This window comes from Bison bison, unplaced genomic scaffold, assembly GCF_000754665.1.
Source record: "Bison bison bison isolate TAMUID 2011002044 unplaced genomic scaffold, Bison_UMD1.0 scf7180017854906, whole genome shotgun sequence".
Lineage (NCBI taxonomy): Eukaryota > Metazoa > Chordata > Mammalia > Artiodactyla > Bovidae > Bison > Bison bison.
In genome coordinates, this window is record NW_011485479.1 from 9,656 (window position 1) to 23,452 (window position 13,797).

The 13,797-nt window shown below is 55.1% G+C and overlaps 1 protein-coding gene across 1 annotated transcript; it reads left to right on the top strand.

The window, feature by feature from the left end:
* Window positions 1–2,788: 2,788 nt before the first annotated feature.
* On the top strand, window positions 2,789–11,669 carry ECHS1 (enoyl CoA hydratase, short chain, 1, mitochondrial). Its single transcript, XM_010857564.1, has 8 exons — window positions 2,789–2,945; window positions 4,034–4,231; window positions 4,654–4,781; window positions 5,597–5,696; window positions 6,845–6,949; window positions 7,383–7,502; window positions 8,538–8,605; window positions 10,999–11,669. The coding sequence occupies exons 1-8, from the start codon at window positions 2,858–2,860 to the stop codon at window positions 11,062–11,064; spliced, it is 873 nt and encodes a 290-aa protein (XP_010855866.1). The 5' UTR covers window positions 2,789–2,857; the 3' UTR covers window positions 11,065–11,669.
* Window positions 11,670–13,797: the final 2,128 nt, after the last annotated feature.

Sequence of the window (13,797 nt, forward strand, 5' to 3'; positions counted from 1 at the left end):
ATAGTTCTCCTGGTCATGGACCAGGAATGAAGCCCAAACCCCAGCAGTGAGAGGTCTGAGCCCTAACCACTGGGCAACCAGGTAGTCCCATGTAGGCTATCTTCTTATCTTCACCCTCAAATTTCCAGAATTTGCGCAAGAATACAAATGGAGGCTAATAATAGGTTTCCAAACATTTGAAATTTATAAATCAAAGTAAGGAAATCCTTTCATTGTTAGAATTTGCATATGCTCGTGCCAAGTTTCCTCAGTTGTGCCCAGCTCTTTGTGGCCCCGTGGAAGGCGGCCTGCCAGGCTCCTCTGTCCATGGCATTCTCCAGGCAAGAGTACTGGAGTGGGTGGCCATACTCTCCTCCAGGGGAGCTTCCTAATCCAGGGATCAAACTCACATTTCTTTTGTCTCCAGCATTGGCAGGCAGATTCTTTACCACTAGCACCACCAATTACATCTTGTTTTATAAAAATAAAACTATTCACATCTAGTATTCAATAGATATCTAGTTACCAACGTAAAGAGTCAGTATTATGCTTCACTTGTTATATCTAGACCTATAAATACATAAACTTGAGTGACAGGAACTGTTCCTAATTGTTGCGAAACCGCCCTCAGCCACTTAGTGCAGCTGCTGTGACTGATGCTGCAGGCGCTTCATGAGCACCTCTGGCCGTGAAATGGGAGGAAGGGAAACAGAAAGCATTAATAGATGTTTGTCACAGTGCTCAGCAAGGGGAAACTCAGTTACTTGATGCCTCTAAAAGGAAGCATTTTGTTAATAAATTATCTTTCCCTTGTCTAAGCACATCTGCCTCTCAACTCCTCCACACTGCAAAACAGTATTAACTCTGAATTCTCTGTGACATTTAAATCAAGTCCCCCTAAAACCAAATGCTCTTACTGAGTTCATGATTAATCTCTCCACCCCAAACTTCCCTTTCTTGTGCCCTCTGACCTCAGTACTATACTAACTGAACACTAACCAAGTAAGTCAGATGACTAAGATGGATGCTGTTGATAAAGGGGTTAATGTACTAAAACTGCTGCTGTAGACATCATTAATGTACAAACTCAGGTTATTTCTCCAGGGTAAGATGAGCTCACAGACCCCTGAACCATGGACCATCTGGCCTGAGAACGTAAACCAGAGACATCCTGACTCCTAAAACTAGATCCAGAAATGTCACAAAATGAATCTCAACCTTTCTTTTTTAAAAAAATCTTTTTTTTTTTTACTCCCCTAACTCAGAAACCAAGTTGGTCAGTGGCTTATCAGAGTTGGTCTGAGTGGATCTGTGATTGTCTCTAACTCCTTTGCTGAAGTGAAGTTGCTCAGTCGTGTCCGACTCTTTGCGACCCCGTGGGACTGTAGCCTGCCAGGCTCCTCTGTCCATGGGATTCTCCAGGCAAGAATACTGGAGTGGGTTACCATTTCCTTCTCCAGGGGATCTTCCCAACCCAGGAATCGAACCCGGGTCTTCCGCATTGGAGGCAGATGCTTTAACCTCTGAGCCACCAGGGAAGCCCAAACTCCTTTGCTCGGTGTCCTGCAAACACCCTGTCAGGGAGTTTGGCTTTCTCTGGTTACACCTGAACATTGCCCTGAGCTCTGACTTCAGGTCACAGGGAGTCCACAGGCAGTTTTGGCTAGAAAGCCACTGCCTCCAGCTCAGAGTCCAGGACCCAGCTGTGGCTCGAGGTCCTGTCACTCAGGAGTGGGCACACCCTGCCTGTCCCGCAGCCTGAGACACAGCAGGAAGGGCCAAAGGTCAAGGGCACGCCTGCGCCTAGAGTAGAGAAGACCAAGGTAGTGTAGGCCGGCGGACAGCTCCGCCAAGAGCCCTGCAGGCCAGCACCATGGACGGGTGGGCCAGTGCACTCGCACAAGCCCCTGGCGGTCCCTCTTGGCATTCGGGTGTCCCAACCAGCTGTAAGTCGTCAGGCCCCGGGCTGGGGGGGCAGAGGAGAGCAGGCCACGCAAGTTCCCACCCGCATGGCTCAGCTAGCCCCGGAGCAACTGCTCTCAGATATTCCGGGGCTACTTCTGTCAACTACCAATGGGCACTTGCCAAGAGCATTTGCCAGCGACTGAACAAGGGCATTTGCCATCTGCGTCTGCGGAGTTCCAACCCTGTGCTACTGCAGCTGCCGACCTTCATTCAGGGTGGAGAGTGAGGCACTGTGTGCTCCAGGGAAACTGGTGTAACAGGTCTTTACACAGGTATTTTCAGAAACTGATTTCATGACCCCAGTCCTTCCATCTCTTCAAATCTAGAAAAGCACCAAATCCCTTCACCCTGACATTAGCTCCTCATGACTAACAGAAAAACTTTTGTAAAGTGAGCACTTGATTGCAGTGACCTCCCCGTTCGCCAAAATCTTATATATTGACCTTCCCCCACTGCCTCTTTGGAACAATTTCTCAGAGCTATCTGAGGTAGTCTCCCCCAGCCGCAGTCTTCATTTTGCCCCAAATAAAACTTAACTTGAAACTTTCACATCGTGCATCTTTTTAGTCAACAATTCCTACAGGTTGAGGCGGCACAGGCGGGAAAAGGATCAGGACCTGCATCCCAAACCCTTCTCCCAGCCCTGTGCCGCCTCCGCCTATCCTCCGGAACCCTTCTTCCGCCCCCTCCTCCCTAAACCGCAGGCCCGTCGCCCCGCCCACTTCCGCCGCCTGGCGTGGTCTCGCGATACCTGCGTGGTCTCGCGATACCTGCGTGGTCTCGCGATACCTGCGTGGTCTCGCGACCCGGGCCGGTGGGCGGGGCGGGCCCTGACTGGCGCTGCCGGGGGCGGCTCCGCGGGGCGGGCCCTCCGCGCGAGCGGGCGGAGGGCACAGTTGTCCACGCGAGCGCCATGGCCGCCTTACGTGCCCTGCTGCCCCGCGTCCGCGCCCCGCTGCGGCCCTGGCTCTTCTGCCCGGTGCAGCGCTCCTTCGCCTCGAGTGAGTGCGGGGGCCGCGGGGGCGGGCCGTGGTTGGAGTCCCCGGGCCGGGACCCCTGGGCCGCACCGCGCCCCTGCCGAGAAGCGTCCAGCCTGACTCCCCCGCCCACCACCTCCTTCCTGAGCGCGCGGAGCCCTGGGATCACTAGCATCTCGACCCCGGGGACTCGGGACTGAGTGCCAAGACCTCTGGCCACTTCAGCATTTGGAGTGAAAGCCCTCAGACTTGAGAGGCCGCGCGCTCCGCGCATCTGCAATTGGAAGGGGTCGCGCGTGCTGTCCTGTGGTGGCTCCTGCCCAGCCTCCCAGGTCCACTGCTTCTCCCTCAGGTTCTGCCTGCCCCAGCCCCAGGCAGCCGGGTACACCCCGCCCCCCGCCCCTCCACCACCCCGTATTTCCCAGGAAGTCTTGGCCATGTCTCTGGGAACGAGTCTCTGCAGCCTCTTCCTTCACCTGTGTGTCCACTTAACCTAGCTGTTAACTGGTGTTGATGTTCCCTGAGTTCCTTTTGACCACCTGCTTCTGCATCCTGGCCTGTACCCAGCAGTCTTTTTTGGTCTTGTATGTGGGGTGTGGGGGATGCTGCCTACACATGGGTGATTTCAGACACTCCCCAGCAAGCCCACCGGGTAGGTACCCCGTTCAAGGAAGCAGCTGTCTTGGATAAGCTTCCCCCTACCAAGGTCATTCTGGCTCCCAGGATTGAGCAGGCTGCCCCTCCTGGTCTGGCAGTTGCCCTTTGCCTGTGTGCCCTTCACCCAGTTGGCATGTTTAAAGAGGGAGTTTCCTCGTTTCTTGTTTCTACAGGATCCCAGGCGTCTCCAGCACAGGTTTGGGGAGATGCCAACCAAGACATTCAGAAGGAAGGCTGCTGGTCATTGCTGGGGCTGTTGGGCTGTCTTAACTTAAGGAAACATTCCAACATCTGTGAAAGCAGAGAGCCCTGCAGAAGGCCCCCATGCAGTGCGAGCTGCAGCACCAGGGACTGGGCAGGGCCCTCAGGTGTCGGGGTCACCCTGTCCAGTGGCGGAATACATCCCCCAGTTTGATGCCTGTTAGTGGAAATCCCGGTTTCCCGTTTCTTCCCAGGCGCAGCCTTTGAGTACATCATCACAGCAAAGAAGGGAAGGAACAGCAACGTGGGGTTGATCCAGCTGAACCGCCCCAAGGCCCTCAATGCGCTCTGCAACGGCCTGATCGTGGAGCTCAACCAGGCACTGCAGGCCTTCGAGGAAGACCCAGCCGTGGGGGCCATTGTCCTCACAGGCGGGGAGAAGGTATTTGCAGGTGAGCTGCTCAGCATGGTGGCAGACCACCAGATATGTGATCACACCTGTGGTGTGGCAGGCAGCCTTATACCTCCATGAAGGCATCAGGCAAGTTCTGCAACTTGGGGATTTATTTACATAAGGTAGACCAAGCCCTGCGCCGCTTGAAGGGGCCTCTCTGGTGTTGAATGTTGAGCCTGCTCAGAGGCAGGCAGGTCCCGGGTGAGAGGGACTAGAGAGCGAGCCCTGCTTTCCCTGGCCCCGGGTCTGTTTCCTGTCCACGTCCCTCTGCGCTACTCCGCCACCTCGTATTGCCCGGCGTTGCACTGGGCCCCCGGCCCAGCTGTGCGTCCATGTGGCCTTTCCCCAAAGCCCTGGTTCTCCCCTTGGAACACTCAGCAGTTGCCTCTTGTAACTGGAACGTCATTTCCCACCACCCAGCTGGAGCCGACATCAAGGAAATGCAGAGCGTCACGTTCCAGAACTGTTACTCTGGCGGGTTTTTGAGCCACTGGGACCAGCTCACACGTTTTAAGAAGCCAGTCATAGCTGCTGTCAATGGCTATGCCGTGAGTGTTCCCCCGACGCCACCTCCTTGCACTCAGAGCACCCGAAGGAACTGTATTTGTACAGTAGCACCGGTTTTTATTTGGAGGAGGCTGTATCTCGTTCAGTGATACAAAAGAGCCAAGACCTGTAAAGGGCGTTTAGCATCTGCTCTGTGGGAGGGGCTTCAGCTGTTGGCCTTTGGATTCCCCTGTTAGTAAAGCCCCCTAGTCTTCAGCATGGTCCCTAAGACTCCCCAGGAGCCATCTCCCCCTCTGCAAGGCTAAGGGCACGTATGTTGGCTTTCTGTGGAGTTTTGATGACTTTCCAACCTGCACTGCCTTATGAATTAACTCCTGCTACTGTTGAAAGCTCTGGGTGCCCCATTTGGTGCGTCGGGGTCTCCTGCAGGCACCTGGATGACTCAGGGGCTCTGGGACTGGCTTTGGCCTTTACAGAAGTGAGAAGGACCTTTCAACTCATGGTTCCTTAGTAAAGCTTCCTTCGGGTGAGCGGGTCAGCGGGCAGAGTGTGTTGGAACACAGCGGCCTCTCAGTCCTCCCCTCTCTTGGCTGCCTTTTAGCTTCCTCAGCCGAGTGGAGTGGCCACGATAGATAATGTAGGACACACAAGGCCAGAAGCATTTGCTGTCTGGCCCTTGCCAGAAGCCTGGCAGAATTAACTGTGCATATAATTTATGGAAACAGTTACCTGACTTGCCATCTCTGTGTTGACATCTGCTGTACCCCAGACCGTGTTCCTTTTTAATAGAAAATTTAAATGAGCAAATGGAGTGATTTTTACCTGGGGTCCTCTTGCGGTGCCTCTTGTTTTGCAGCTTGGTGGTGGCTGTGAACTTGCTATGATGTGTGACATCATTTATGCTGGAGAGAAAGCCCAGTTTGGGCAGCCGGAGATTCTAATAGGAACCATCCCAGGTAAAGGCTCTAGAGTCAGCTCTTCAAGTCATCGGCCGAAATCTGCCCTCTGCCAGGCATCTGGGCTGTCTCAGCGTCAGACAGAAACAGTGGGACTGTCGTGTGAGCCTGGCTGCACTACCTTCCGTGCGGGGCGGGGCGCGGCCTGGGGCCTGGAGCCCTGCCGGCTCCTCTGGGCTGGCCACACACTGGCTTCCGACCGCAGTGACTCTTGCTGCTGAGCATCCGTGGTGGGTCCTTGTAGGTCAGCATCTCAGAGAAGAAAACACGGTGACCACGGGCCAGCACTGAGGGCTCCTGTTTCAGTGGCCAGAGCGAGACCCGTGGCCTCAGCAGGTTCAGAGCAGGGGATCATATCCCCCACGGGAGGGCGACGGGAGCAGTAGGCCAGCAGTGATGCCTCTGCCCCTCGGCCCACCTGACGAGAGCTACAGGCTGTGTCCCCACAAAGTCTCTACCCCGGGTGTGGAGCCTGGAGCCCAGGGTCTCTCTCAGGCCAGTGGGCCAGGCGGTGAGCAGGGTGGGGTCCGCTGAGGGTGACCACCAGGCTCTTCCCGTCCCAGTGCCCAAGGTCCCCACCGTGTTGAGGTAGCGCCCGAGTCTGCTGGACCGTGGGTGCCTCCCTCAGGTGGCCGCTTGCCTCGCCCTGGCAGCCCTGGGGTTCACTGTGGGCAGGTGAATGGGCAGACCAGTCTTTCCAGTCAGAGGTCGTTGAGTGGGCGGGAGGGGGAGCAGGGCCCGTGGAGGCGAAGTCCACGTAGGGCTAGACGCGAAGAGCCTGAGAGGAGCGCATCCCCAGGCCCGTGAGGCAGGGGCCGTGCCCTCGTCCCACTCTGGGAGCAGAGCCGGTTGTGAGCGGAGGCCGCCCCCAGCTGCCCCCCAGGGTGGGTCAGGTCAGGGTCTGCGAGCTCCACGCATCCATCCAGAGTCTGACTCCTGCACAAGAGGCGCTGGTACAAGGGGCCCAGGGCATGAGGCAGGGGCCTGAGTGTGGGAAGGAGGTTCCCTTGTGATGTCTGGGTCTCCCCCAGTTCTGCCCACCCCCTAACCGAGTGCTGTAGGTCTTCCGGCCCTAGACACTTGCCAGCAGCATGTCTGTGGCTTCTTGGCCACAGAGAGGCATGCCCAGCAGCCCTCTGCCCCTGCAGGTGCCGGCGGCACCCAGAGACTGACCCGTGCCGTCGGAAAGTCACTGGCCATGGAGATGGTCCTCACTGGTGACCGGATCTCAGCCCAGGATGCCAAGCAAGCAGGTACAGGGTGGGGCCGCCCCGTGGAGTTGCCCCCTTGACAGCTGGGTGGAGAGGGGAGGGCCTCACCCAGGGACTCCCACAGTGATCAGCACAGAGCTTCCTGGTGTCCTGCGAGTCCAGGATACTCACTGCCTGTGTCTCTTTGAAATAGTACCACGCACAGCAGAGTGACTCAGGTGTCCACGTGGATTAAAGACTAACAGTGAAAGCATTCCACTTCTCAGAACCAACTTGAACAGTGGGGGTCTCCAAGGCAGGCAGGCCCTCCCCTGGCCCCTCAGCGACCTTTGACTGTACGAGCCCCGTAACCTCGACAGCCAAGGGTGGCAGCCCCACCAGGGGACGCTGAGGACCTTTCCTGTGTCTGTTGGAGGCCTGCGCTGTGACAGAACTAGAACCAGCTGCTTCCACACGCTTACCTTTTGTGTTGCAGGTCTCGTAAGCAAAATTTTTCCTGTCGAGACAGTGGTTGAAGAAGCCATCCAATGTGCAGAAAAAATTGCCAGCAACTCTAAAATTGTAACAGCCATGGCCAAAGAATCAGTGAACGCAGGTAGGGAGGAGGGTGGAGAGGCCGCACAGGAGTAGTTGCGAGGCTTGACAGTTTGGTGTCTGAATTGTGCATCTTAACTGATGTGGACAAAAACTGTTAGGACTCTCAGTATTTTGATTTTGGCTCTTTGTAGCATTCTAGTTTCTAGTTGCTCGCTCACAAATTCTGCTGAACTGGTCTGAGCTCCCCTTGGAAGCAGGACCGGAGAACTGGGCCAGGCTGGGGGCCAGTGCCGGCGAGCAGAGGCAGCCCGGGAGGGTCCCCTGCAGGACCTGGGAGAAAGGTTCCTCTCTACCACAGCCGCGCCTGACCGTCCAGGGGTGAGGCGGGGGCAGCTGCGCCCTCCCGGCTGAGGGTCTGGGCTCAGCAGCCACTCTTGGCTAGCAGAGCAGCTCTGACCACCCCTCTTGAGAATTGTTTGCATGTTAGCACAGCGATTTCATCTCAGCGTTGGAGTGAGGCTGTTCCTTCGCTTGTGCCGCCTGTGAGGGCAGTGAGTGTCCTTGGAGGGCCGTGCTGCCCCGACCCTGTCTCTGCTCCCTGGGCTCAGCCTTAAGTGCGTGGAGCGTGCGGTGAGGCCCGGGGCGCCTGTCACCGCCTGGCACGGGTCACGGGGCCTGGCTGCAGGTGCTGCCGCAAAAGCTTCCACGAGCCTCGCACCCCCTCGCCTCTGCTGCAGACGCACCTGGGCCTCGCTCCTCGCTCCGTTCTGCCCACAGCTCCGTTTTCGGTGTCATCCGTAAACTTATTTGTCGTGCTTTTAGAGTCCACATTCCTGGGCTTCCTCAGCCCCCTCCTGACTGGACAGAGTTTTCCATCCCACCTTCCACTCCAGTCCCCACACAGGACACAGGGGGCCCGGGAGCAGCTGTTCACTGGGCTGCAGCTGGGGCGACACCCTGGAGAGGGAGGCTGCACTTTAATCCCACGACATCAAAGTGCACGTCGGTCCCCAGGCTGGTTCCCACCTCTAGAAAAAGTTGTGCTCTCCCAAGTCTGTGTCTCAGGTCCTCACTGCAGGGTTTTCTTTTTCAGCTTTTGAAATGACATTAGCTGAGGGCGTTAAATTGGAGAAGAAGCTCTTCTACTCAACTTTTGCCACCGTGAGTAGCCTCGTTCACGTGGGGAATCACATGGTCTAGCCGTGAAAGTTCTGGACTTGCTTGTAGATTTTATCACCGTTTCTCTCTGGTCAGAGCTCATAGCCTCCCTGTAGCTGGGCAGTGATGTTTGCAAATAAACGGGGCTTCCCTGGTGGCTCAGACCATGAAGAATCCACCTGCAGTGCGGGAGACCTGGTTCAGTCCCTGGGTCGGTAATATCCCCTAGAGAAGGGAATGGCAACCCACTCCAGTATTCTTATCTGGAGAATCCCAAGGACAGAGGAGCCTGGCAGGCTACAGTCCACAGGGTCACACAGAGCCGGACACGACTGAGCAGATAAACAGCACAGTGTGTGGAAGTTCAAAGGACGAAAACTTCTACAGTTACTTCTTATTACAAAATGTTGAGGTCCTTTAATGGACCGGAACCTGGTGGTCTGGAGTCGATGATAAGAAAGTAAAGGAGAGAAAGAGGCTGATATTCCTTGGTTTACACAGAAAGCCAATAAAGGCCCTGCACGGGGCTTGCTCTGTTCACGGAGGCCTCAGGCGCCCTCTCGATGGGGTGAAGGCGCAGAGCACCTTCTCAAGAGGGTCTTAGAAGCCCGGGCTGGAAAGTGAACTCAGAGGGAGAAAGAGAGAGAGAGAGAGAGAACAACACGGGACCAGGGCGTTGATGGGGCACAGGCGTTTTCACCGCATGGTGTGGGCACAGGCGTTTTCACCGCATGGTGTGAGCACAGGCGTTTTCACCGCGTGGTGTGAGCACAGGCGTTTTCACCGCGTGGTGTGAGCACAGGCGTTTTCACCGCGTGGTGTGGGCATGTGTACTGTCTTACAAGGTAGTTACTCTCAGCAAAGATAAAGACTACAATTCCAGACAACAAAACAGGCGATCCATATTAAAGAGAGACAGAGTTGTAAACAATCACTTTTACTGTATGGTTCACAAGAAGGAGGAGGGTACTTATCACCATATAGAAACGCTAATGAAGGAAATACCTGGATTCCTGAGCCCCTGGGAAAGGCTTGCCTCTCCTCTTAATTCCTGAGTATTCAGGAATTGATAAGGAACAGAGAATTCCTGACAGATCCAAAACAGCACATAGGAAGCCTCCTGTTAAATGCTTCCTGACAACAAAAGATCTTAGGAATTGCACACTTAAATAGCAGTTCGTGTGTTTGAAAGGCAGTCTATTTACCCATAATTTTCCTAGATTGTTCCAGTTACTTGGAATGGGGATCGAATATATTTTAACTTGAAACCTTGGCACATTATTTTCTAGGGTATCTGCCAGTAACTTGAAGGAAGTCGGTCTTTTAATAGTCACTAAAATTCATCTCTTAATATCAGAAAGTCATAAATAGGTGTTTCATAAAAGAAAGATTAAAATGACTTTGGTTCTTGAGGTGCAGATATGTGTGTGTACATGTGTGTGTGTACATGTGTGCGTGCACATGTGAGTGCATATGTGTGGTGTGAGTGCATGCATATACTGTGTGTGTGTGCACTTGTGTGTGAGTGCATGTTGTGGTCTGAGTACATGCATGTGTGAGTACGTGTGTGTGCACACGTGTGGGTGCATGCATGTGGTATGAGTGCCTGTGTACATGTGCGAGTACGTGCCTGTGTGCACTTATGTGTGAGTGCATGCATCTGGTGTGAGTATTCATGTGTTGTGAGTGCCTGTGTGTGTGAGTGCATGTGTGTACTGTGAGTGCATTGTGTGCACGTGTGTGTGTGTGCACTTGGTACATGTGTGTGGCGTGAGTACATGTGTGTGCACTTGTGTGTGAGTGCATGCATGTGGTATGAGTGTATTGTGTTGTGAGTGCATGTGTGTGCACATGTCAGTGTATTCGTGTGTTGTGGGTGCCTGCGTGTGGTATGAATGTGTGTGTGCATGTGTGTGAGTGTTGCATGTGTACACTTGTGTGTGAGTACATGCATGTGTGTGAGTACTCATGTGTTGAGAGTACGTGTGTGTGTGTGTGTGTGTGTGAGGAAGGAGGGCCAAGGTAGAGCCTTTCCTCGTGTCCTGCTTCCTAACCCTCAGGACACCACCTGCCACAGACCATGACTAGACCCAGGTCATGGCCTGGTGAATGGCCAAGTACACGCACCTGCGGTTCTCTGTAGATGAGGGTGTACTCCACTCGAAGGTTAGTGGCCCCCGAAGGACGGTCACCACGGCAGGGCAGGGCTGTTTCCTGTGAAAATACCCATTCCCAGGCCCGCCCTCGCTGGTCAGGGACTTGGGTCATTCACCCTTGAGGTGATCCCACCACAGAACCTGTGGGTGAGGACGCTGAGGGCGGGAGGAGCCGGCAGGCAGTGAGCAGGCCCGGCCCCGGGAAAAGTCATCATCCACCCCTGCCTCTCCTCCCCACAGGAAGACCGGAAGGAAGGCATGGCCGCGTTTGTGGAGAAGAGAAAGGCCAACTTCAAAGACCAGTGACAGCCAGCGGCCTCTGCCTCGGCCGCCCTTCCAGGAGGACGAGCAGCTTCAGAAGCTGATGAATCCTTCTGTCTTGTGTGAAGTGTTGGTGACGCACGGCTTCTCTCCAGCTCTGCGGGGTGGTGTGGGCTCACAGCCTGCCGGGGACGGATGGCCTTCACCCAGGGCTCACGGGACCCCGGCTTGGTCACTGTGCCGTTTGCAGCGGTGGGCGTAGCCGCTCAGAGTGAAGGCCTTGTTGCTGGGTCTCTAAAGAGACATGCTCTTGACCGACAGACTTCAGGTCACATTAGGCCTTGTTTTGGTCATTTCTGTTCTTTAGTGTTCCATCACTTTTTAAACACTTTTGTCTGTCATTCTAAGCAACAACATTCAAACAGAACAAGGTCCACGAAGGGCTCCCATCCTAGTCCGAGGGTGACTGCATGGCTCTTAGGATTTTCTGTGCCCACACGCTCACGTGTGAAACTCGGTTTTCTTTGTATGAAAATGGTTCTCCACATTTCTGCTTCTTTCGCACAAACGCGCCCTGTTCTTTCATGACTGTGATTCGTTTTCATTCTAAAATAGATAACAAAAAACTTGCTGTTTTATCCATCCTTAAATGTACACCTCGCAGCGGTGTGCTCACAGTGTTTTCATGTGTCTCCATGCGGTTTCATCGCCCCAAACAGAAACTAAGCCTCAACACTAACTCCCTACCTGGCCCCCGCCTGCCCCCCAGATCCTGGGGACCTTTATTCCACTTTCTTTCTGTTGCCAAATTGAATATAATATTTCCAAAGTCCACCCAGGTTATAACAGTAACAGTTCCATTCCTTTTCATGGCTGAATATGATTCCTACTCGCGTTCTTTTCAGTGGCCCTGAAGTCTTTCATGACGTGGGTACATTGTGATCTGCTTGCTCCAGTGGCGTCGGATGTTGAGACCATGCCCCGGTTCCTGTGTCAGCGCCGTCATGACGACAGTGCAGCACATATTCTCTGCGTGAACCCTTGCACTTCAGCTCAAGCGTGTCTGTGAGGGTCTTGTCATGTAACAGAACCGCTGCCTCCTCTACAGCCCCTCCTCACAGTACACGCAGCAGGCAGGCCCGGGTGCAGCCTCGTCCCCTTCGGCAGAGGGTCGCAGAGCGGCTCTCATGGGGCCCTCGCCCCCAGCTGTGCAGATAGGCCAGAACGCCAGGGCGAGTCGTTGAAGGTCCTGGATGATGGGGTCGCCCTCGCAGTGAGAGCGAGGAAGCAGGCGCAAAGGGACGGTGAGATCAGGCTCCCCTGGGCTCGGAAGGCGAGGCCTGGCCGGGCAGTCCTCACTGTGACAGACGTGGGGACACGCGTGCTAAAGCTGTGTAACCAGGGTTTGTGCAAGTCATACGCCATCTAGAATGAACCAACAGAGGTATCTGCAGGGGTAACCTTCACGTTGAGAAAGTAAATGCGTTAGTTTAATTCTCCACATGCGTCGGGCCTGGCTTCATAATTGATTCCGAGTGGGACTGTGCTGGTGGTTCAGTGACCAAGACTGAGCTCCCAGTGCAGGGGTCTGAGTTCAGCCCCCGATCGGACACGAGATGCCACATGCTGCAACTAAAAAAAGCTGCAGAGAAGTCCTGCAAGCCACAGCTAAGACCCAGCACAGCCAAATACATAATAAATTGATTGTGACTAGCGGAGCCCCAAGTGCTGGGGGCCAGGTGGAGGGAGCCCTTCTGAGGCCCTAGGCACCCTCGTGCTAGTGGCTCAGCTGGAAGCTGAGGAGGGGCTGGACATGGGGCCCACACGTGAGTGTGTGCGTCTCAAAGGTCTGCACCCACAGGGTCGTTTGGGTTTCAGAATGTGCAGGGATGGGTCCTACCCTCAGGCCCAGGGAACAGAACCTCTTTGGGCTGTGTGCTGGCCCTGGGCTTGGGAGAGACGGGACTGTCCACGTGTGAGCACGTGCTTTGCTGCGGGTGAGAGGGCAGCAGGCAAGCCCTAGATGGATGGCAGGGACCACAGGCCCAGAGAGCCCTCCACTCCCCCTTGAGTTAATTGACCTCTCGCCCCATACTGGTTTTGGGTTGTGATTGGTTTTTGAAACTGAGAACTTTCCTTCTCATTTATCCATAAACTTGGTTTTTCCCTTCTATATTTCTACTAAAAAAATAAGCTTCAGGGAATGTTAACTACGAGTCTCTCCACTCGGGCTTTGGAGTAGACACTGTTCACGCTGGGTGCAGTCGGCCGCTGTGGGTGGCTGGTGTGCAGGCCCTGCCGGCCACCTCCCTGGGCAGCTTTGACCACCAAGGCTCCCCAGGGACGAGCAGTGGGTGTGGGGTGTCTCTTGTCTTCAGGTCTTCTGCCTCATTCATGTACGGTACTTCCCCGGAACCTGCCAGGCCTCTGGGCACGTCACCACAGGCAGGGCTGAGGTCCACTGAGGGACGAGGTGGAAGGGGCAGGGCCCAAGGGGGGAGAGCCTGGCCTGTCCAGGCTCAGTTGGGCTTTCCTGCAGGGCCAGCAGCAGTAAGTCCTCAGGTGAGCAAGACAGCCAGCCCTGTAAGGAGGGGCCCGAGCATGGAAGGCTGAGAGCTGGCTGGCCTGAGCAAAAGCTGGTCTGCAGGCTGGGCAGTGAGGTTAGTTGCTGGGTTCCAAAGCAGGGGTATGACCCAGCTGGTGCAGGCATGGGCATCTGAACTGGGGTCTGCCCTCTATCCTGAGTGTGTGGAGGTTGGGGGGCGGGGGGGGGGGGGG

Bases quoted from the DNA above. Each gene is read 5' to 3' on its own strand.
- ECHS1 (XM_010857564.1), top strand. From the start codon at position 2,858: ATGGCCGCCTTACGTGCCCTGCTGCCCCGCGTCCGCGCCCCGCTGCGG. The intron at 4,232-4,653 runs GTGAGCTGCTCA...CCCACCACCCAG, and splicing joins CGGGGAGAAGGTATTTGCAG to CTGGAGCCGACATCAAGGAA. The intron at 4,782-5,596 runs GTGAGTGTTCCC...CTTGTTTTGCAG, and splicing joins CTGCTGTCAATGGCTATGCC to CTTGGTGGTGGCTGTGAACT.